This window comes from Alligator mississippiensis, chromosome 2, assembly GCF_030867095.1.
Source record: "Alligator mississippiensis isolate rAllMis1 chromosome 2, rAllMis1, whole genome shotgun sequence".
Taxonomy (NCBI): domain Eukaryota; kingdom Metazoa; phylum Chordata; order Crocodylia; family Alligatoridae; genus Alligator; species Alligator mississippiensis.
The window spans coordinates 57,034,083-57,058,833 of record NC_081825.1 but is presented as its reverse complement, the minus strand read 5'-3'; the positions used below and the strand labels follow the sequence as shown (position 1 = coordinate 57,058,833).

Here is a 24,751-nt window from a genome sequence, read left to right as displayed (position 1 = left end):
ATAATGATATTTTAATTTAAATATTTGTCTGTTTTCCTTATGCTTCCCGGTTGAAAATTTCTTAGTTTCCAGTTGTGGATGTGTGCTTTCCCCCTCTTCCCTTTCTCCAGGAAGTTGAAAAGCAATGTCGTTGTGGAAAGCATACTAAGCTCATGCCATGCCATAAGCCATATTTATGTGAGACAAAGTGTACTAAAATTCGTGATTGTCAAAAGCACCAGTGTAAGAGAAAGGTAAGGAGTAAAGATAATCTATATATAAGTATGTAGTACTTGGTAAAATTCTAATTGTAGTTCTGACTTATGAATTTTTGTTTTACTTTGTGTTGTACAGAAATAAGTTTGCAAAGTGATGCAAGAAGAAACCAGTGTATCAGAGATCTTTGTATTACTTGTCATAGCAGAAGTTAGCAGTTTTGAGAGCTTGATGGAAGTTTTGAGGACTTTTTTCTGACTCTGGTAGGGAGTGGACAGCTAATTTTGATTATAATATCCAGGAAGTAAATGACACTTCCTGCGCTAGAGAATAATTGCATTTCCCATCTTCCCTTCTTTGTGGAAAATGTTGGCAGTTGTTCATAAATTTTAAAGGGGTTCATTCTGACTTGCAGTTGCCTTTCGACAGCTGCCACCTTCAACATCCTTAGCATCTGTCACTGCAGCCAGCACTGTTGGTTTTGCATATTAGCTGTTTCAGAGCTGTCTCACCAACTGTAATACAGTGGAACAGCTGAGACTCTCTGAGCTGGGTTTTTATTTGCAGTTTCAGGAGTGCAATATTGTTTCAATATACATGTGTTTTATATTTGAACTTTTTTTTTCAGCTGAAAGGACTAGATTAATTAATGAATTAAGTCTGCAGTATAGGGTAGATTCAGTGGCAAATTCCAAAATACAACTTGGTGTTTGTTGTGCTTCCAGAAATCCATTTTCTAAAACATATACTTCTCCTTGTGTTTGAAAGTATGTTCTTTCAGGCTAGGTATAGACATTCAAAAAGCCTGAAGTGGAATCCATCTAAGTTATGTAGTTTTCTGTAAATGGCATAGTTTAGATCAGTAGCTTTTGCGCTTTGGTGGAGGGCACGTCTTAGACTGGGTCCTGCCAATTTTAAACTATTCTGTGTGCTGAACTTCTGTTACATGTATAGACTGGTTTTGTGTGCTGAACTTCTGTTCTGTTATGGGTATAGACTGGTTTCTGATCACTTACACTGGTAAAAGTGTAAAGTCTGTACCTGGCCTTAAGGTTTGAATGAACATCAGAGCTCTCTGTTCTAAGTTCTCAGGCCACCACAGCTTTTTTAAGAAGTGGTTTTTATTAATCTGGGGACTAATCTATTAACCAGTTCCTTGATATTAAAGTGTGCCTCTGTGTTTTGTGGATCAATCTGTTTCAAGGAACTGCTCTCCAGTTACAGCATCTTTGATTTTTCAGTGCCTGTCAAGTGTGCTCTAACTAACCTTTAACTGAAAATTTCTCTGAATTGTTAATGGCTGTCTCTCTTTCCTCCCTCCTCCCCCAAAAAGTCATCCTCATCACTAATAAGAGCAGTGTGATAGCAAATGCAAATATTAGTCTAACTGCATTCTTTTTTTTAAAGTAAAGAGGCAATTTCTGATAGAATAAACCAAGTACATGGAGAGTGATATAGTAAAAGCATACAGCACACTTAATTAATTTTTTTGTGCTGTATTTTGGCGCTCTTTGCACAATGCCACCAGGTAAAGAGCATGTTAGATTCCTTTGTTGTGCTATCCCGTAGTGTTTGAAATTGGTCCAGATATGTTACTGATGTGTCTGATCTGATTCAGGTGATTTTTATTCAATATAGCAGTAGTGATGAATTGTAATGGAAATCATTACAGTAGAAAAAATAGCTAATATGAGTAAAAAAATAGTGTTCATGATCATAGTACCATTAGCTCAAAGCTGCTGTTCTGGTTGTCACTTAAATCTTGAATGTCTAGTAGATGTGAATATGAAAGCTTTCATCTATAATTATTGCTGCACAGATGGAGTACACAGACGCCAGTTCGTACTTTAGAGAGAGTTGAGGATTCCTGTTTTCTGTTCAGATTGAGGATGTAACTCTTGGGAGCTGCAGCAGAATTTTAAAAAAAGATCAGTTTGAGCAGTTTCCTCTTTAAACCTCCTCTGTTAGATCTTCTGTGTAGATCCATGAAGCCAAGTTAAACATGCATAGAAACATAATTCCAGGTTTTGCATTTAGAGGCCATACTAATCAGTAACTTAATGCTAAGGTAGGTCAACCAAGGGGTTTCAAGTGACAGTTTTACTGGCTGATATAAAAAAAAATGAGAAAATGATTGCTAATGTGATTCTTAAAACTAAAAACTACAAACTAAACCCATCAGGATAAATGGGAACAGATTCTTTTTATTTCTATAAAGATTTAAATGCAGTAAATTATTATGATAACTATATTGTTCATTTTCTTGAAATGTGATCTGAGCCGAAGTGAAGGTCTGTAACTTTTAAGCTGCATAAGAATTCTCAGATATTTCTTCAAACTCTTTTCTCTTTTGTCTTCTCCCTTTTTTAAAAAAATCCTTGAAATTTCAGGTGTTAATTTCTCCCTCTGCTGGAGGACTAGAACAGTGTTGTCGCATGGTTTAACTTTGGCTGGAGCCTACCTTTCCTTTTCCTCTAGCAGAGGGGGGATGAGATGCTTAGGCTTTACTTCAAATGTAAAAGACTGACAACCCTTACCCCATGAAAGTAAAAGAAAAAAGATTATCTTTACACAGTGTCACAGAAGTATATGTATTGCCTCTATAGGTCAGTTTTAAAAATAGCTTGGATAAAATATGGGTAAATGTGAAGCAAGCAGTTCTAAATTTGTTCTAAGATAGTCTGGGTCACCTGACTACCCTTCCTTTGTCTCAGTTAAAGAATGGAATAAATATAAAAAAGATTAAAGAGTTACATTTCCTTTGGGTTTGTACCTTAGGTCTGCCTAGTTATCCCCTAAATATTACAAGTACATTTTTCATAAATAGAACTGGTATGCTTATATTTGCATTTTGCAAACTGCTGTTTGTGATAGAATGAAATTGCTAGCATGTAGTGTTGAACTATTTCAATATTTGAGCCCTGTCTGTATATTTGCCTCGTGTGCACTGTTTTTTTTTAACATTTGACCTGCTTTTATAACATTTTGAATGTCACTGAGGTAAAAGAAAATGTTTTTAAGTGTGATGAGCAAGCTTTTAAAGTATTTTAACAATGATCTAGTGTTTATTGGAGAGGAGCAAAATGACTATGTTAAACGTGGACTTGAGTAAAAAAAAAAAAATAAAGAAAAATTCCAGGCTATTACTGCTAACCTTTCTTCTTTGAAAGAGTTTTGAGTTGACAGGCAGGGGTGTACTTCTCCTGTTCACGGGTTCCAGCTATGTTTTGTTTATAAAACCCTGTGTATTTTTGGCACAATGTTTAGTGTTTAATGCTCTTTTACTTGAGACCATGCACAGTGAGTGGACCACAAATTCTCAAATGAGCGATCATCATAACTCAAAGCTGAAGGTAGAGGTATGGTACAGAACAAGAAGAACTTGGAAACTAACTGATTGGTCAAGCTTGGGCTAATGTCAGCTCAAATCATGCAAACTGTACAGTAGTTTAATCAGGCATTATTTAGCAACTTAATAGTTTTTTGCCTTTTTTTAGTGGAAGATCTGTACCTTGCTATTGTATGAAGAGATGCTTTCAAATAATTTTTCTAGGTTTTTTATTGTAAGTGCTCAGAACCATGATGCAAATTGCTGCAACTAATTCTAGAGGTGGTCTTTTATTTCTATGCATGCTGTGATCTGACGGTTAAATGAACTGTGGTTTCTGTACTTTCATTTCTTGCATAAATTGTACTCTAAGAAAAGGTCAGACTTGAAAACTTGTAAATACAAGTACTGTATTTATGCAGTGTTTTGTTTTTTTTGCTCCCCTTCTGCCCTCCCTTCCACCCCTCATTTGTAGTGTTGTCCTGGAAACTGTCCACCTTGTGATCAAGCATGTGGACGGACTTTAGGCTGTAGAAATCACAAATGTCCTTCAGTCTGCCACAGAGGTAAGAATGGCTATAAGGATTCTGTGTACTGGTGATGATGTAATGGAATATATTTTTTTGTCTTTTTTTTTTTTGGCATTAGAATGTCATTTTGTATTTGCTTTTTGCCTAGTACTTAATGAAATACCTCCCCTTCATAGATGTCTCTTTTTGGGGAGCGTGAAGAGTTGGGAAGTGCTGTTTGGATCATGTCTGCTTGTACAATGAAAACCAAGTTACAGAAGTTTCTTACTTGGTAACTTTTGTTTGACAGAGTTCACCCACTGTTTAACAATGCTTATTGTATATCTGATTAGGTTATTGCAGGTTCACTTTTTCCCAGATGACTGTGTACACTTAATGTACGTAATGTGCAAGGCTTACCAACATAGAGTGGTTATCAACTAGGGCTGTGTGAAACTTCGGCCACCGATTTGATTCGGAGGAGATTTGGCCTGATTCGGTGTCTGAATCTCCAAATCCAGATTGAATCAGGAGACCCATTAAAAGGTCCGAATTGAATCCAAAGCCTCTGAATCGATTTGAAGAGATTCAGAGATTCAAATCAGCCAGGGAGAGGCAGGCACAGCGGGGAGGCTGCAGGTTCTCCTGTGGCTCCTCCGGCTGTGCCTGCCTCTCTACGGGCAGGGGGAGCTGCAGGAGAAGCCTCCATGGCTGCCCTGCCCATCCCCACCCCCATCTTCACCTGATCCAGCCTTCCAACACTCCAACCCCCCCCCCCCCCACTCCCTCCCCCACGTTCACTGCTGCAGCAGGGGCTCCGGTGGCTCTAGGGCCATGTGGCAGAGCCCCCCCACACAGGCCCCACACCCTGATCAACACCCCCCCCCCAACTCCCCCCAACACTGCTCCTGATGGCCCTCCCGCCTGGCCCCAGCAGTTTGGGAATCAAAAACCAAAGAAAAGAAAACAAAAAAGCCCAGCACTCATCGGCTGCAGCAGCAGCTGTGCAGGCTCTGGGGCCATGTGGCAGAACCACCCCCCCCCCCCCCCCCCCCAACACACACACAGCCCCTGCTGTCTGATCACCCTCTGCCCTGCCTAGCGCTGCCCCTGATGGCTGCCCTGCCTGGCTCCAGCATTCCGGCAATTAAAAGAAAAAAAAAAAAGCCCTGCGCTCTGTGGCTGCAGGAACAGTGATTAGGACCTCTGGGGGCTTGTGGCAGTGCCCCCCGTGCAGTGTGGGACAGCAGGGATTGCCCCACCCTCCTTGCCTGGCACCCGCACGACAGGTGTCCCATGGCATAGGTGCTGCATGGCTCAGCAGGGTGCTGCACACTGTCTGGGAGCTGGGGCTGCTGGAGCTGAGCGCTGGTGGCCTCTGGGTGAAAGCTGGAGCTGCCCCAGCACCCAGACAGCATGCGGCGCCCTGCCGAGCCGTGCTGTACCTGCGCCATGGGCCAGCTGTCACGCGGGCGTGGGTGTTGATCCCTGCTGCTCCCCATAGCCCCACGCTGCGTGTGGGATCTCTGCCATGAGTACTCAGAGGTCATGATCTCTGCTGCTGCAGCCCATGAGTGCAAGGGAGGGGGTGTTGTTTTTTTTTTTAAAGTGCCAGGAGGCTGGGGCCAGGCGAGGAATGGGGCCGGGCAGGGCAGCCATGGGGGCTTCTACTGTGGCTCCCCCCACCCAAGGAGAGGCAGGCACAGCTGCCTGGCTGTGCCTGCCTCTCCCTGGTGGATCTGAATCTCCGAATCAGTGCCGAAGCTCCAGTTCTGATTAGGCCCAATTGAATGAGGACAGTGATTCGAATCACCAAATCAGTTCGCTGTCCTCCAAATCAGCCAAATCTGATTCCAAATCGAATACTTCCCTGTTCGCACAGGACTATTATCAACCTTGTTGGACTTGAGTCACCCTCACAAAATGCCATCTCTTGGCTTTCACATTTTTTTTGACTATGGAAAATAATAGAACACTACATAAAACTAGAGTAACAATGTGATTCTTTTTTTCAGAAAGACCACAACAGGTCAAGATATTTTGGATTTTATAGATTCCTATTTGAAATCTCTGGGTTTATCTTGTGAAATATATGTAGGTAGTTGCACACCTAACAATGTCAGTATTACACAGCAGCCCTCAGATCCCTTAACCAGGCTGTGCTGCCATGGTTGAGAGTATGTGATATAGAGAGTGCTGCACTAAATCAATTTGGTCAGTTCTAAAACACAGACTCAGTGAATTCCACTAGAGGAATTGCAGGGTTTTTTTTTTTTTCTTTTAATACCATCAGAGATGAATATGTAGTATCTTATGGGTTAAAATGAAAATAAAAAATATCTACTGATTATATTAAGACGGATACTAGCAAAAGTTTCCTCCAGCATCCTCAAACCTCAGTTAAAGAGGGAAGAGGTAAAGAACAATAAAAATTACCTGGCCAACTTTTTTTTGCTTTAGCAGTTCCTTTTATATTTCGCTAGCTTCTTTCAGTCTGTCAGACTACCTCAGTATGTGATGTGTCCCACAGAGAGCACTGAGGCTCAGCTCAGCTATCACTCAGGCTTGATATAGGACAGCTACTATGTATTTAGGAAAGAAGATGCATCAGCAAATTCAGACTCTCTAATATGAACCATGATATTTTGTCAGAATATCTGAGGGGTGCTATGGTCGTTCAAGAAAAGGCCAAGGTAAATGCAGTGGTAGTGTTGATTGCAAAACATTTGATTACCTATAGATCATTTTTTTCATTGTTTTGATTGCTCTTTTGTTGTTTAAATGTTTTTAGTGCTGTCTGCAGCTTGTGTATAGTTTATTTTTTTAAAGGGGTTAAAATACCTTCGTTGCTACTGATTTTCACTGGGAGTAGAGGATGTGTATTTCATTCAAGAAGAGTCTGAGCATCTAGCAGGAGCCAGTTCTTTAAATAATATCAATCCTTAATTCCAGACAGGCACAGAATAACAGGACACTCCAATTCATCATGTGACCTCTGGGGGTACTTACCTTATTAACCTGTTTTGGTCCTAGCGTATCACAACTTCACACTCACATGTGCCATTCATACACTGTGTAAAACAAGTTGTTAGAGCATACTCTCAATTTTTAACATATAAATGCCTCAAAACTTGTCAGATGTGTGCATGCTAAAAGTAAGCCAGATTTCCTTTTAAGATTGTTTCCATTTTTAAAACATTTGATTTGTTCTTTCACATTCAGCTTTCTGCCACTGGCTAACAGTGTCTCCTTTTGCATGTTCCTCCCCTGCAAATCCACGTATGCTTGGATTTGTACTTTGAAATGATGAAAACCTTTTTAGGATAGCATCCAAGAGGAACTACCAGTGCACTGGTGATCATAGTACTAATGAGCCCAAGAAATGTGGGAAAGAGCAGAAAACTTTGTCAGAGTAGTTCAGTATATTAGCATGGCATTGCTTACTGGTTTTTCTTCAGCACTTGACAGAAATGTCTGTTTGATTTTTGTAGGAATGCAGGCAGTTATTTCCATTCATGTTCATTATTTAAATAGAACTTTGTTCATATTTAGACAGTTTGATAGAGTGTCTTCTCTTATAAAAAAGCAAAACAAAAAACACCAGAAAACATGGTAATATAAAAGTATGAAAGCTTGGGTATTTGAATATCCTATCAGTGAGAGGACTCCTGATTCTAGAAACATTATCCCAGGTACCATTCAAAAAGCCAGGGTTATCTATAAAGTTTTACTAACATTAATGCTTTTAAAGTAAACCTTTGAAAATAATTTTAACGAGGCATACCATAGCTGTTGAATGAAAACTTGAGTTCTCTTGTCTTTAATCTGCTTTCTTAAATAATTGATGTTAGCAGTTGCTCAGTAATGAAGCTTAACATTTGGTACCCGATGAAGAAACAGAATGAGCAGAGGAGCTGTAAATAGAAAACAAATAAAAATTTTAACCTGTTAACATGTATTTTAATCTGTGCTGATCTCAACCTTAACTTTTGAAATGTATGAGACTTCCCAGCATGAAAAATTTAAAGAGGAGGAGAACTTATGTGAAAAAGGAGCATCTTATCAGCTGTTGGACAGTTAAATGCCGAATCTGCTTTGGGTCAAGCTGGATAAAAGCTGTAAAATAGTATTTACAAATGTCAGAAAATTGATGCTCTTTATTTTGACATTTCAGAAATTGAAGGATTATGGTCTGTTTTCAGATGCATGTGACATTGTGAAATAGAAATGACGTTATGCAAGTGCCTTTTGGTTTGGGTGACTTGTCTTTTGATACTGCCTTACATTTTAAAAATACAAGTTGGACTATGTCTGACTGGTATAGCAGCTATGCAGCTGTAGAATAGTTTCAGAGTTTCAGAGTTGTTTGGGGCTGGAAGGGACCTTATAGATCATTGAGCAGGAAAGACTGCTGGGATCAGATGACTCCAGCAAGATGGGTGTCAAGATGTTTTTTGAAGATCACCAAGGCAGATGACTGTATCACCTCTGGGGGGAGCCTGTTTCAAACCTTTGGCACTCAACTTGTAAATAAGTTTTTCCTTATGTTTAGTCTGAAGTGATCTTCAGTCAGTTTGTGCCCATTATTTCTTGTCCTCCTGTGGGGGCCTTGGTGAAGAGTTGCTCCCCAAAGCACTAATGTACACCCCTGATATGTTTATAGGCTGCCACCAAGTCCCCCCTGAGTCTTCTCTTCTCCAGGCTAAACAGTCCTAAGTCCCTCAGCCTCTCCTCATACGTCTTGGTCTCCAGGCCTCTAATAATGTGTGTGGCCCTCTTTTGGACTCTCTCAAGCTTTTCCACATCCTTCTTGAAGTGCAGCACCCAGAACTGGACACAGTACTCCAGTTGCGGTCTCACCAGGGCTGAGTAGAGTGGGAGGATGACATCCTTTAGCCCAATTTAATGTTGTTTCAGAATTTTGAATTTGCCCAAGCATGTTCTTGAAACTTTGAATTGGCTAAGATATATAAATGTAACTTCAGATGGTTCTTCAAAGAAAGTAAAGAAGACAGTTGAGTCACAAAGGTTACAGAAGTTAGAATTATGCTAATTATTATTTTCAGAACCAGTGCCTAATTCAGACTCTCATTTTATTAATATTTGTTTCAGGTAGTTGCTACCCATGTCCAGAAATAGTAGATGTGAAATGCAATTGCAGCAAAACTGTTTTAAAGGTACCATGTGGCAGAGAACGTACCACCAAACCTCCCAGATGCAGAGAGTTGTGCAGGTTAGTACAGAAGACAGACTCAAGGTACCAACCTGTGAGTAAGAGGATGAACAAAGGCAGTTATTGTGGAAGAGCTGGTGCGCTGTAAATTTGCACCCTAGCTTACCTCTCATTAACTTGTTTGGGAAATGTCATGAGTAATAAGTACTGTAAGGAAGAGATCTTGTAATGCCTTGCAGAAGATTTTGACCTAATGGGAAGGTAGAGATTTCAGGTGTAAACAAATAAATGTTCATAAAATGGTTATTATCTATATAGAGAAGACTGTATTGCTGCCTTTAGATACCTTTGAAGTAGAGATCTCAAATCTTCATCTAGAAAATATTCATGATTAGTAGACTGATATATTTGAAAAATGTGGAATACTGGTAGTTTTCTTTTTGCTCAAAGATCAGCAAGATGTAATATCAAAACAATTGTAAAACTTTCTAAATTGTTGTGAATGAGATAAAACTTGTATATGTTTAATAATGAATGGTTTGAAATCTTTTATCCTGGCAGAGGCAGGATTTGTGTAGAGTGTGGGGAAAATAGATTTGATGTGAATATACATTTGAGCCAGCTCACTAGCAGGCCCATCTACAGACTGACTGTCTTAACTCAGTTTTATTTGACCTCTTTCTTTAGCAGTTCAGGATTGGAAGGAAAGAAGAACCTTGGCTCTTTGTTCGGTCATATGTGAATATATCTCTACTTTGGGTCTAAATGTAATAGGCATATGTCAACACACACAAATGCTCAATTAACGTAATTTGGTATTTCACAAAGTTGCATTCATTCTTGGATTTTTACTTTAGTCGGCTGCCTACCTGCCATCATCCTAGCCAAGAGAAACACAATTGTCACTTTGGCCTATGCCCTCCATGTCGTCAGCCCTGCCAGAAGGGATTAAAGTGTGGTCACTTTTGTCCTGTGTCTTGTCATGATGAAGCCCTTGTGAAGCAAACTGGCTTGGTAAGCATCTGATCTGGTTTAGCTGGGCATGTTAGTTGCTTTCTTCCCTTTGCTGACCAAACTAATTGTCTGCAAAGGTTCACATTGTGGTCACTTAAACAGGCTTTTCGGACCTTCTGCTTTAGCCACACTTAACCCAGAACTTATTTACAGCAACAACATACATTTTCGATCTTTATACAATGGAAGATGTATGCAAGATAGAGGCACTTATGCTAGGGCCTCTAATGTGTTTCTTATACTGGTCATCTGAACACCTTAAGGAGAAAGATGCATTTGAGGATTGATGAGTGATTAAAGGTGCTATATAAAGCCATTTGGCTTTAGTTCCTATTCTTAGATGTATCAAAAATGAAATTATAGTTCTCCTTTGCATTGCCTTTGTCTAGTAAGTACAATTTCTTCAGTTAAAAGAAAAGTAGACTAATAAGACCAAATAAAACTTGGATCTTACCAAATGTTACAGATATTTTTAGCTAAGCGGATGGTTTTAGTTTTGTTAAAAGTTCAAGTGATCTAATTCTTTAATAGATGGACATGTACTATCTATTTTGTTCCTAGCATCAGCCTGTGGGACCTTGGGAACAGCCATCTGAACCAGCTTTTATTCAGACTGCATTACCTTGCCCCCCATGTCAGGTGCCTATACCTATGTAAGTATGAAAACAAGTGTTGTTTGCATAGTGAATCAAGGGACAGTGAATCAAATTTGTTGCATGTGAATGCACTGCTTTTTGTCATAGGAAATTTCATCAGAATCTTGTTTTTTAGGCTTATCTATTTTTTAATGAAAATAGAATATTCCCCGAAGGCAGGGAATTTCTTTTAGCAGCAGGCATTATAGAAATGTATGCTTAGTTTATCAAGGGGCTAATGGGAAATAAACATTTACGTGCACACACAAATTACATTAAGAGAACATTTGGCTGCGAACCTAATCACTCAAAAGTAAGGAAATGCTGCCAAGCAGTGATTTTTGGCTCCCTGCTTGTGTATTTTGATAATTTTTTATTTCATGAATGCATATGATTTTTTCCACAGGGACCTCTGCCTCATTCTTTGCACAGGTTGGATCGTGGTCATTTAATGAGCGTCTCTTTAGCATGTTCCTTATTGTTTGGCAGGTGACCCCATGCTTCATTTTCTTAGCACACTATATAGCCCCTGCTTTGAAGAACCATTCATTTTCTCATGAGTTTTTCTGTGCTTCTCGTCACTATAGGGTCTCAGTTGGGCTAACGTTGAGGAATGTATTTTGAAAACATCCTTGTGAGATGAAGGGGGATTATCTTATTTAAATTATCAACCCTAATTTTTCTATGATTCCATCTCTGTTCTCCGGATGGGGAAACCAAGGTGCAGAAAGATGATCAAATATATCTGTTAATTTTGTGGGCTGATTTGGGGATGTTTAGGATGCACTCCTTTGGCATCCCATCATGTATTCTAGAGTGAGTAATAGACAGGGGATGGATCACTTTAGACATCCTTTGTTCAGTGCTCTCCCTCTAAAGCATCTGCTCTTGCTATTGTTAGAGACAAGATACTGAGGTAGATGGACCATTCATCTGACCCAGTATGGCACTTCAGATTCCTATGATATTATAGCTAGCATTTCCTATGTTTCAGGAACAACTACTACTGGCTGTAGGTGCCTCTACATACTCCTGCATATGAGTACCAAAAGTCAAGTCAAGCACTCAGAATCAGAAGCATGCAATTAGTGACCATCTGTGAAAAGCTTGCTTTAAGTGACTTGCCTATAGCTGTGTAGGAACTAGTAGGTAGTGATAAATACTGCCTCTTAGAACTGGATTCTATTTGAAGCTATCTTTAATCTTATGTCAATGTCAGGTCTTATTTCCAGTACATCTTCTTACTTCTGTAGTAAAGAATGCAGAGGTAATATAGATAAATCCCTTATACTACACAGCTCTGATCTGATGTTAGTGTAGATTTATTCTGTGCACTGAATGAGGTAAGGACCCTCTTGAAAAAGCTGTAAGTGATCATGTGACTAGATTGTATCATTATTAATATATGCACGGGATATTTAAGGTTGTACAGGCAGCCTTAATTCTGGATTTTCCTAACCTTCCAGTGCTCATCTTTGTAACGTTAGGACTGAACGTGAAATATACTTTTGACGTAGGAAGTCATATACACACTAAGCCTAAGTTTTTAAAAAAGCAAACTGAACATCAAATATGCCATAGTGGTATCATATTGATAGTCATATAGGTCATCATCAGGGCTGGAAACTTTTATATGCACTGCACAGACCTCTGCAACCTCAATTAATGAGTGAATTGTTTGCAGTGATGAGTTGCTATCCTTTATGTGGTCTAGAGCACTAGAAGAGGATCAGATGCACATTGTCAGTGGGCTTCTACAGTAGGGATGTGAAAAGTTAAACAATTAATTGTTTAACTGATAAGCCCAGTCATAACCAGTCAGCTTACCAGTTATTGTTTAGCCTGGCAATGAGGTGGGGGAAGGGAAGCCATGCATTACTCAAGCAGGAACTGGAAGGCAGGTGTCAGGGGAGGGAGGAGGGGGGGAGGGGCAGCGAGGGAAATAGTACTCCTAGCCTGAAGTTAAAGAGGGAAGTTGCAGGGGGCCTAATGACTCATCAGTTAAGCAACTAGCTGCAGGCTCACAGGTGCTCCCTTCCTCCCAGCATGTGGCTTGTGTTGTCTGGCTGGGCTTGCCACTGCCACTTCCTTCCCCTCCTCCTCCCCCCCACACCTAAAGAGACCACCCCTCCAGCAGAAGGTATGTCTGTGGTGCCGTATTCTGCTTTGTTATCAGTTAACCATTTAACCACCATAATTATAAGAGGTTAAATGGATAATTCTTTAAACAATATTAACCTTTTTATTCCACAGTGTATTTTTATAGACTTGTTTAGAAATGCTTGGCAGGTGCTGTTCTGTTGATGAGGCTTGGATATTTTGAACATGAGAGGCTAAGGAGAAGGCTGAGGCTGTAGTACTACTCATTTTTATGGGAAGTTAAGGAGAGTATGGAAAATTGCTGCCCAGTTAATGTAGGGTTGGAGTGATTTTTGTAGTTGTGATGGTCCAGGAAATATGAGAGGTAAGGCTTTTTGTGATATCTTTTATTGGACTAACTATAGTTGGGAGAGCTTTTTTGGGCATCAAGTGCCTTTCCTCAGGTCTAATAAAAAGGCAGATGCAGGCTGAGCTAAAATTCAGAGGAAAGTCTCCATGCAAATGCAAAGCCTCTACACAGAGAACGTTTGCTGCCTGAAAGCTTGTCTAACAGATCTTCCAACTATACAGGTGGTCCAAAAAATATCACAAAAACCTTGCCTCTTGCCCAGTCAACTTATTTTTGTTAATCATTACACTTATTTAAGCACTTGCATCCAAAATCTTTATTCAGGCTAGACTTTCGTTTTTCCATTATGAATTTGTTAGGTCATGCTTGTGCTACTGACGCTGGGATTGGAAAGACCAAGATACTGATTTGGGGGATTAGAACATTTAAGAGGTGTCTTAATTGGCTGTGCTACAAGAGTGGCTTAGATGTGGACTTGTATTCTGACCAGCATGTGGTGGTGCATGTTTTTCCTGGTGGGAATATTGCTGAAAGGAAAAGTTAGGAAAGAACTAAAGTAGCTGCATTAAGGCACACCTTTACTAAAATGTATGGTCACTCCTGTTGATGTAGATAATATCTAGGGAGGTTTCTGTGTCTGAGTGAATGTTAAATTTTAAGATAATTGGAATGAAATACAAAAATGTTGTGCAGCAATAATGGAAGCATTCTGAATTTGGCTCACATTTATGAATCGGTTGATATTTTTTCTGCAGTAAAACACTGATACTGTTTTAGTGTATATCTACACCAGGGGCGGGCAGTTATTTTGGGCAGAGGGCTGCTTACTGAGTTTTGGCAAGCCATCGAGGGCTGCATGACAGGCAGCCCATGGCAGATTAATATTAATTTTCTAAATTTTTTAGGGGCCCCATGGGCCGGATAGAATGGTCTGGTGGGCTGCATCCGGTCTCCGGGCCGCATTTTGCCCCCCCCCCCGGTCTACACAGTACAGTTCAGTGTTGACCAGATGTACACCAACTACATCTGTGCATGCTAGCTCCTGAACCAGAAGCAGTGTAGTTACTCAGAAAAGTTGAGCTGCCTAGCTGAGTGCAACAGAATGCCTTTACAGTGATGCTACTTTCTGATCGGGCGCTAGCATGTACTGAGCTAGTTCAGGTTTGATTATGGGAATTGAATATGCATCTTTGGATACTTATTACTTTAAGGACTGTATTTTAAATGCTTTTTTGGTTTTCTCTCTCTTTTTTCCCCCTTTGCAGGGAGTGTTTTGGGCAGCATGAGGTGAGTCAGAGAGATGATCATGACAAATGCATCTTATTTTGTTTTGCCTCTTTAAAATGGGGCTATCCAACTTGCAGCTCATGACCCTTGTGCAGCCGGTGGGTGGTTAACTTGTGGCCTGCAGCCTCTTATCAGCTGCCACTCCCTCCACCCCTACTTCTGCTGCTGTATTTCTGGGCTTTCCCTCCTTCCTCTGGCTTCTGTTTTTCTTGCCCCTGGAGGCAGAGCTTATGCAGCCCATGTTCTGGGGAAATCCACGTGGCAAGTGGGTGGGCCTATGAAGTCTGCATAGCGTGTGGTTCCTCCCTTTTCCTCCACAATACCTGATTTTTGAGAAGATGGGCAACTCTGCTTTAAGAGATTTAAAAAACAAACAAACAAACAAACTCTTAAGAGGTATATTAATGTGGCATGTTTTGGCAAAAGCAAATATTTTAATTGGGTGTATATTATGATCCATGAAGTGCTTTTATATGAGTGCTGTTAGTTATTTTAGGACAATATTAAAGCACCATACTAGAAAATTTACAATATTGATCAAACAATCTACAATTGAATAAAGTTTAAACTCTTGACTTATGAAAACACATTTTATATATTTTGGTCTTTTGATGAAATGCTTGAGTTACTATAGCAGGGTTGTGTGGCCCTTTATGAGGGAGCAGACAGCTGTGTTGTAGAAATCCAGCTGTAACTGGTTAAGTAGTGAGGGTGTATTCCCACTAGCAGTTAAAACCCCAGAGGAGTGAGCAGAGGGGGCAAGCTGTAGGAAGGAGCAGTTTGTGGTCAGGAGGCAGACTAGAACCCTTATAAGCTTGCTACCAGGAACAGGTAAGCGCAGAAGGTCCTCTCCTACCACCTGGAGAAAGGCTGAAAAATGTGTTTGCTTGCTTAGTACAAGGACTATGTATACTGAGGAGCTCCCAAGAGAGCAAAGCCAATGCTCAAGTCAAGAGGTATGCCAACCCACTTACAATTATCAAGTGTATTTGATTGCATCTTGTCTGGTTCATTTAACTTGGAACTTTGTTTTTGTCCTGTTATATAAGCAATGTTACCTTTCTCTTTATTTTGTACTTCTCTGGATAACTGCTATCCATTCCCTATTTCTTAGAATAGGGTGTTGAGAAAGTAAGTCCTTATGTTTCATTGATGTTGTGTTTTTGTTGCAGGCTTTACCAATTTGTCCGACTGCTTTTGGATAAATTTGTTCAATAACAAGAGACCCTTTAAAATGAGAAAATTGAGATCTTAAATTTTTAGGTTAGCTGTCATAATTGTGGGGGACTCTGCATGAGCTGTGCAAGGAAATTGTTTAAAAAATTTTTTTTTTTTAACTTACTGCTCTGGGCTCTCCAGAGTTTTGTTTTTTTGATAAGCTGGTACTCCCGCACCTCACAAGGTAGACATTGTGGGTTTTAAGGTACTCCAGCCAAAAACATTGCCTACCGCTGCTCTAGTAATAGTGACATTCAGGTCACAATGGACTTCCGACTGTAGCCCAGGCTAAAATAAGCCACAATGAGCATTGGAGTGATGGGTGTCCTTGTACTGAAATTTTAATACTTTGTATGCTTTTGTACCATATACTCTTGTGGATGAAATCTGCACTCTTGCAACCAGCAGAGTGCAGTGTTTTCTTTTGGCAATACCTTAAACTTTGAAATGGTTCACAGAAAGAGGAGAAAGTGTAGACTGTTATCTGGAATATCAGTTTTTGTATTTCTGATGTATATTAGTACATTAAATATTCAGATGAGTTATTTTTAGAATTTAAACAAATACACTTGATGCCTGTATTTGTAATATTTTGCTATCACACTAGCATCCATCAGCAATAGAAGCTCAAATCCAATCTACTGGTGTCATTCAGAACACACAAGTTCTTTCTAGCACATGCTCTAGCGCCTTATTATTATTGTACTAGTGGGTTTTTCAAGTAAAAATTAAAAACAAAACAACCACCCCACATATTGTAGATTCTTTGTGTCTTTAAATAAATGATGTCTCCCTCCAGATGTGTAAGAAAGATGATGAAAAATTGTTTGACAGTTGTATGCTTGTGCTATCAAAACTAGATTTTTCATATTTAGGATTTAAGTTATTATTTTTATTTGGATGTTAAGCTGTAGTATAGATGCTTTCTTTTTTTATTTCAATTTAGCATTTCCTTTATAATTATTTGAGGAACTGGTGTGTATATACTTTGCATATTTTTGCATATATGCAGTAAATGCTCTATCACCTGGGACAGCCAATTTTACCAGTATTACTTCCAAATGATATGAATACAGCAATATCCGAGTCTGAAGTTTAAATTAAGATTTCCTCTGGGCTATAATGGAATATTAGTCTAAACATTTGCAACTTTGTTCTTAGTGTTACCTTTTAAATTACTTAATTTCCTATAATTTTTATGTCTTAAAATACAGGAAGAACAATTAACAGATATTTCATGTTGAGGCTTATAGAAGCCCAAAGCTGCATTCCAATTTTAATCGTCAGGTTATAATCTAGTAATAAAATCACCTAACAAATCATAGTTGCCATCCAAAATCAAAGCTCTTGTGTCTTGTTGTTTGCTTTTAGCTTTGGATCGGTATAAAAATTCATATCTCATAGGTGTAGCATGATGTGTGTGTTGTCTTAAGGTCATTTGATGGTTGAATCTGGAAAATTAATAATAGTTTGTTTGCAGTCTGTCCTTTTGGGATGCCTTAATTAAAGTCTGCATGCTGCAACTGGAAACAAAGCCAAGAATACCTTTAACCAGAGTATCAGATCTCATATACCTTGCATATTTGGTGCCTGTTATACTTCCTGGTGTTAAATGGTTTGACCTTTTAATTTTCATTCCAGACTTGGTTTAGAAGTTTCATATATGTCTTCAAATAGATTTAATGTAACCAAAGTAATTGACAAATTAATATTTGAATAGTCCATATATCAGTCACGCAAACGTAATTTCAAAATGCTATCATAGTATCTCAGTGACACACATTTAATCAAGGTTTAAAGATGTGCTTCATTCCTTCAAGGCATTTGTTTGGCTATCCAGAAAGTACCAAAATTGCAAGGGTTTAATCGTCACTGTCTAAATTTGTCATAACCAGGGATCCTGGTTTTCTCTGTTAAAAAACTTCAAATTCTCTAATAAAAAATCCCGATTTTTTTTTTTTTTTTTTTAATTAAAAAACCCCAAATCCAGGTTTATCCATGATTAAAATGAAATGCCACTATATATAGGTAGCAGCTGAAGACAATGTTTTATTGATATATTTACAGTTTTAAAGCAGTTTCAGTACCAATGCTTCAGTTGTTAAAATAAATTAAATGTTAAATACCTATATATTTTGGTGTTTGATTCTGGGTTTTTTTATCATGGAAAATTAGAGCTCCCCCTGCTTCCTTCACTCACCAGCGCACAGGTCCAGTTTCATGGTGCTGAGCAGTCTTGATATCAGTACCCTGTCCCTGCCTGCACTGGTGCCCCTCACTCCCAAGCCACAGCCCCCCAGCCCTGCCAGTGCCCATCACTCCCATCCCACATGCTTGCTGGTGCCCTTAACTCCCTACCTGCAGCCCCCTGTCCTACCCCAGCCCTGTTGGAGGGGGCCTCAAACTGCCTCCCAACCCTGCCTGGTCTCACAAGTACTCCTTTGGGGGTGGCAGGGAGGGAGTTGGAGGGACTCCTTTGGGGGTGGCACAGGGAGCTGGTGCCCAAGGTTTTTGGGGGCAGGGGTGTCTGCACATGGTCAGAAGATGGGGGCCGTGGCCAGGCTGCTTGGCACAGCGTGTGAGCTCCAGCTCAGGCCAGGGAGTGTTACAGACATTCCCTCCTCCTCCCTCCAGCCAGGGCCAGACTCTGTCTGCTACTACCTGCACAAGTGGCAGCCACCACGAGCAGAACAAAGACTGCCTAGAGCCCCTTTCCCTCCTCCAGCTGCTGTCAGAATGGCCTGGGCCAGAGCCACACTTGGCTTCATGCTGCTCTTCTAGTCCTCCCCACCGCACTGCACCACACCGCTCCCAGCCAGTGTTGTGGGGCAGTGTGTGGTGCACCACTTGCTGCTCGTCACAAAGCTCCACGTCTCCCATGAAGGACTCCCACCCCCTTCCCCTGCTGTGGAGCTGGGCTTGCCAGTTGTACCAAGTGCTGCCTCAGGCCCCCTACCCTGCTGCAGCCCCAGTGCCTGGACTTCTTCCCCCAGTGCCAGCAGGCACCCCCCATACACCTCTGCCCCCCAGACTGTCCTGAAGCCCTGGCCCTCCAAATCCTGCCCCCATTCCCCCGTAGCATCCAGCTGCTGGGGCTGCTCCAACCCCCCTGCCTGGCTGTATGTTGGCCACTGGTACACACATGGAGTGCTTCCTGCCTCCAGTCACCTTCCTCCTGCAGCCCCTAGCCCCAAGCAGCCCCTTTCAGGCTGGAAGGCTGCCAGCCTGCAAGGGGAAACCTGCGGTTTTCTCCTTTAACGGAGAAAAATCCATGTTTTCCTGTTTATCCCAGGTTATAACTAGAGATTTATGCAAGTTACTTAAACACATCTTTTAAAAATTGGTAGTCCAGTTTTTGGTTTTTCCAGTTCATTAAACATTGAAAACAGTAAATAACTACTAAAAGTGTTTTATTTGTTTTGTAAGTTAGCTTTTATTTCAGTAATGGGTATTTCAGAGTCCAGTTTTCCCTGTAAAATATAGTTGTTCTTAATTTTTTTTCCCCTTGTATGAACAAAAACAACTATGCTTTTATTCATAGTTCATGTGAAACTATTCTGGATCTTTAGGTCTTATGCCCTAGCATATTGCTCTTTCCTTAGTCTTCAATTTTTGGAAATTGTCTAAAGACAGTTTACAAAGGCAAAGAAAGTATCATTCTGAAATGGCTTTGTTTGTTAGTTCTTTTATGCCATCTTTAAAAAAAAAATGTGGTTATTATTATTTTTTTATTTTATTTTATTTTTTACCTTGAATTACTTTTACTTTGATACGGAGTTCTATTTACTTACTTAACATTAACTAGATACTACTGTTAAAAACCCTCTTCCATTGCTTACATGCTTTATTATACTTAGCGCTTACTTTTCCTGCATATTTTTGCATTTGGTTTTACTTCCAGTTCCAGGCAAGTCTTTTAGATGCTCTGCTGCAGCTATCAAATTTGCTTTCCATGTCAGGAAGATGGGGATGAGCTTCTGAAATTGAAAGTCTTCCTTCCTTTTTAGTCCGATTATTGTGCCATCTACTTCTGGTAGATCTTTATTTAAAATACAGGGCTTTGCTGTTTTCTGTACCCACCTATTTTCTAGAAACAACCTCCCACTCTCATCAGCTTTCTTCTTTTTATACTCCATCAGCTTCCTTGAAGCTATAAACTTTTTAAGCATCATCCTTGCAACAGTAGAAGTGAGGTTATCTTCCAGCCATTAGACTATTCCTGTGGCAGAATGCTTTCTTTAAGCTGTTCTGTTTCTTGTCCTGGGCTATTAACTTGTACCCAACATTAAGCAGAGCATTCCTCACTTTCATAGGATCATGGGAAAGGTAGGGGCTGAAAGGAACCTCATAAGGTTATCTAGCCCAGTCCCATGCCCACAGCTGAATCGTCTCTGACTAAACCATCCCAGGTAAAGGCCTGTCTAAAGCCTGCAAAGGCCTGCTTTTGAAAACCATCCCAGGCAAAGGCCTGCTTTTGAAATTTTCTCAGAGATGGAGATTCCACAACTTTTTTAGGTAGCCTGTTCCAGTGTTTGACCAACCTCATAGTCAGAAATTTATTTCTGATCTCAAACCCAAATTACCTCTGCTGCAGTTTGTGACCATTGCTCTTAGTTCTTTCCTCTGCAGCCACAGAGAAAAGTCTGTCTCCATCCTCCTTTATAATCACCTCTCAGGGATTTGAAGACCATGGTTGCTTACAGATGTAAAAAAACAAAACAGTGTTTTACTATAAACTCCACTTGCCCCTGCACTAAGCCTAGTGCATGCCCAGAAGAGGCATCGTGTTAGTTGGACCCGACTTGCCCGAAGTCTGTATAGATAGGGTGTGTCAGCAGGTCTTTTATGGCACTTCTTTCTAATTATGTAATTGCTGATAGAATCAGCTTTAGTTAAAAGCACCAAAAAGCCCTGCTGAAGGGCCCGACCTATATAGACATGGCAGAGCCAGGTGTAACTAACGAGCTGCTGCTTCCCGTAAAGCCTTTTTTTTTTCTTTTCCTTTGAAGGTTTTTCCATCCCCAGTGTCTGTCAGCACCCTGTTTTCAAATCTTCCCCCAAGCTTCTGTTCTCCAGACTACAGAACCTAGTTCTTTTAGCCTTTCTTCATAAGTCATGCTTCTTAGGTCTGTAATAATTTTTGTTCACTCTCTCGGACTTCTAATCTGTCCACATTTTTCTTCATGTGTAGAGCCCAAAACTGGACACAGTACTCCAGGTGTTTCCTCTTCAGTGTGGAGCAGAGCAGAGGATACACTTCCTTTGATTTGCAAGAGACACGCTTATTAATACAGCCCAGTATGATGATGGCTTTTTTGTAATGAGCATGCCATTGGCTCATATTCCATTTATGATCCACTGTAACCGCCAGGTCCTTCTCCACAGTACTACAGCCTAGCTAGTCCTTTCCTTGGCACAACATAATTGCATGCACAAATACAGACAACTGCAGGCCTCTGGATTTGTCCTTGTTGAATTTAATCTAATTGATTTTTGTACCATTTCTTCAGTTTATCCAGCTCATTCTGGATTCTGGCTCTACCCTCCTGATTGTCTGCAACTCCACCCAGCTCGGTGCCTGTTATTCCATAAAATTTTGTGGAGTTTGTGGGATGTCATGCATGTTTTCTTGAGGTTTTGTTTTGCTTTTAACTTGATATGGCATGTGTGATCTCAGTGGATAAGTGGTGTTAAGCTGTATTCAGCCATATCATCCTGATATTTAAATGCATTCTAGTACTTGATATAAAAGGCATTTCTTATATGTTATAATATGTGCATAATATGATATGATTCTCAAGTCTTGCTCCCTAAATGATGAGTTTCATTTGCTAGGGAGAGGCTCAAAGCCTAACGGATGGAAGAGAAGTAATCACTGAGAACTAGCACCCAGCTTGGGTGTTAAATGGCAAGGCAAATGGACTCTTGTGGATTTGCTGTGAGGAAGGGGAGCTAGGCCCTCCAGTCAGTAACAGATTTACAAATTAAGCAGAGACCTAACTGTGAACCAGGCATGACTTGCTCTTGGTGAATCCAAGTTGGCTGTTCCTGATCACCTCCTTCCCCTTTAGGTGCTTTCCTTGTTTAGAATGTCTTCAGTTCGGTCTCCAATCTGCCCAGTGACAGTAGGCACTATCACCGGATTTCACAGAGTCACATAAAGCTTCTGCAAGCACCATTTTACATACAGTTGAAATGGTATTTGGGGGTGGGACTAGAGACCCTAGTTGTTTGGGGGTGGGACTTTCATAGGGGGTTAGCTGTGTCAGTTGTAAGTCAGGCATAGGGCAGGGCATGGTGGAACCTTAGAGGCTTAACTAGTAGGGCTGTGCAAAGCTTCGGTCTCTGATTCGATTTGGCCTGATTCGATGGGTGAATCTCCGAATCAAGTCAGGAGACCCTTTAATCTCACTGAATCGAATCGGAACCCTCCAAATCGATTTGGAAAGATTTGATAATTTGACGCAGACACAGCTTTAAATGTTTTTTGTACATACCTCAAGGTATCAGGCAGCTCATGAACGCTGCAATGCTGGGGCAGATGGAGCGTCCCATAGGAGCGTGGGGGGGTCCTCAGCACACTCGACAGCAGACTGGAAGTGGACCAGAAGCACTTCTGGTCCACTTCTTGGTCTGCTGGAGAGCGCAAAGGCTCCCCTCTCTCCCCCTGCCCCCTGGCTCAGTGGCTGGTGCCTCCTAGGTCTGGGGAAGCTTCTAGTCTACTTCTGGGTCTGCTGGGGTGCAGGGGGCCCCCCAAGCGCACTCCTGTGGGACACTCCATTTCTCCCCCTTCCCCCCATCTCAGCATTCATGAGCCACGCCTGGTACCTCGAGGTATGTAGAAAAAACATTTAAAGCTGTGTCTGTGGCTGAATTGCTAATTCTCTGAATTGGCATTGAATCTTTAGATTTGGATTCGGCTGAATCGAATTGGGACCGTGATCCGAAGCAAGTAATTGAATCTGAATTGAATACAGCCTGTTTTGCCACGCCCCTATTAACTAGTTTAGCTAGGCATAATCTTTCATAAGTTACAACCTACTTTGTCTGCTAACATTTGATGAGTAGGCTGTTTACCATGAAAGCTTGATCTTCTCTGAGCCATTTACTCTCTAATGTGCCCCACCCCCTCTGCCCCCCACCACATAAGTGAATAGATATGATTTACAATTCGAGTGCTTGGGGTCTGGAACAGACTCCCTCCAGAGGTGGTACAATCACTTACCCTGGAGATCTTTAAAAAAATAACTTGATGCAAACCTTACTGGGGTCATCTGACCGCAGCAGTCTTTCCTGCCCAAGTGCAGGGGGGCTGAACCCAATGATATCGTGAGGTCCCTTCCAGCCCCTAACGTATAAATTTATAATGGAATATAAACTCCATGATCCATAGCTGTTATCTCCTTGACAAAAGTGGTGATTGAAAGTTGTCTGTGTTGTACAAACAAAAATTGTATGCATGAAGTGACCAGTTGGTCGCTTTGTGAAGTGACCATTACTTTTCAGTTCTTAGTGGATAGGTAACAGTGTTGCAGAGTGTTGTGCATGAACATATTGTGTTTGCAAAGGACAAGAATTTGGTGAGCTCAAATTCTAATTCTATAGCCATATTGCTGACTTGTTGAATGTGGGTGAGCACGTTTGTTTCATTTTCTCTATGGTGTTGCACACTTTAAAATTCTGTGTTTACATATTACTGGCTTCAGTGATATGTGTGTGTGTAAGAAGATTCTGTAGTTTAATTCTAGAACTGGGACAGACTTAAATATGACTGCACTTCCAACATCCCTGCCAAGGTACAGTAATAATTAACTTTATAATAGTTGTGAAGGAAGGCAATATGGGAGTTCAGTTTGTAGGAGTAGTAGTTTTTTGGGCTTTTCAGTATCTGAGAAAAATAGATGGCTTGTTTTTTTTTTTTTGAAGCAAGCCATTTGGATGTAATATACATCGGATATGGGCATAATGAAAAAATGACCCATTCAAAGAAATTTGATTTTGAACTTTTTCTTACGTTAGAGTGTTTTGGCAAAAATGTTAAGAGATCAAAGTTATGCACATTAAAGTCCCCTGTTTTTTTTTTCCCCCTTTTTTAAAACTTTTAGGTGAGCCCATTACCGTGTCACTCTGTAGGACCCTACTCCTGTAAAAGATTTTGTGGACGGCTCCTTGACTGTCAAAATCATACCTGCGTGAAAGAATGTCACAGAGTTACCAGTGTAAATGGTAACACTGACAAGCAGAAGGTAAGGTGTGTGTACTGAGGCAGGGTTCCCTTTTTATTGCAGTTTCAGGGTTTTGATTGGAGATCCCAGTGGACTTTCTGTTCCCACTTTCCTATTTTAACCTTAAGTAATTCGCTTAAAACTTTGGCCTTGAACAGGCATTCATTTCTGGTGGTGGAAACTTTTGAGAAATTTCTACCATTAGAAATCTTGTCTGGGAGAGGGAGCAGTGCAGTCAGTTGCCCTTCTCTTTCTCTTACTCCCTACCCCCCACCCCCTTGTTCTCCACACCTTCCCCAGACCAGGATGATTCACAGTCTAGGGAAGCACAAGGAGCATTGTCCCACTGCTCTGCTCCCTATCTGGACCAGACCAGGAGGGAAGTGTACAGGTATTCATTTTTATGAGAGTCTTTCTCAAGGGAGATCTCTCAAGTGTCTTGTTTCCCCCAGGAGAAATTGAATGAAGGCTTGTATACTCATATTTTCTGCTGGGAGAGTGATGATTCTCATGATAGAAACATAATGCCTGTATGTGGCCTTTGTTTTAATTCTGTTGAATTATATGTTTTGCAAAATTTAGGCTGTGTTATTTCCTGTTATTAACATTTAAAATAGTAATTTAGGGTATTTTCATTAAAGCCTCTTTTGACCTTGGAGGAAGATTGTAAAAATCAAAAATCTTAAAGCTCACTTGGATTATGTTGCTTATTAAGACA

The 24,751-nt window shown here is 40.6% G+C and overlaps 1 protein-coding gene across 2 annotated transcripts in view; it reads left to right on the top strand.

Annotated features, from left to right (window-relative positions):
• NFXL1 (nuclear transcription factor, X-box binding like 1) overlaps positions 1–24,751 on the top strand; it is a 90,305-nt gene that overhangs the window by 13,421 nt on the left and 52,133 nt on the right. The window contains exons 10-16 of one of the 2 annotated variants that reach the window (XM_019481204.2): positions 111–233; positions 3,999–4,089; positions 9,145–9,265; positions 10,063–10,219; positions 10,781–10,872; positions 14,569–14,590; positions 23,914–24,054. In XM_019481204.2, the coding sequence (XP_019336749.2) occupies positions 111–233; positions 3,999–4,089; positions 9,145–9,265; positions 10,063–10,219; positions 10,781–10,872; positions 14,569–14,590; positions 23,914–24,054 (747 nt within the window). The remainder of the gene's footprint in view (positions 1–110; positions 234–3,998; positions 4,090–9,144; positions 9,266–10,062; positions 10,220–10,780; positions 10,873–14,568; positions 14,591–23,913; positions 24,055–24,751) is intronic. The other variant, XM_059721700.1, reaches the window with a different exon arrangement.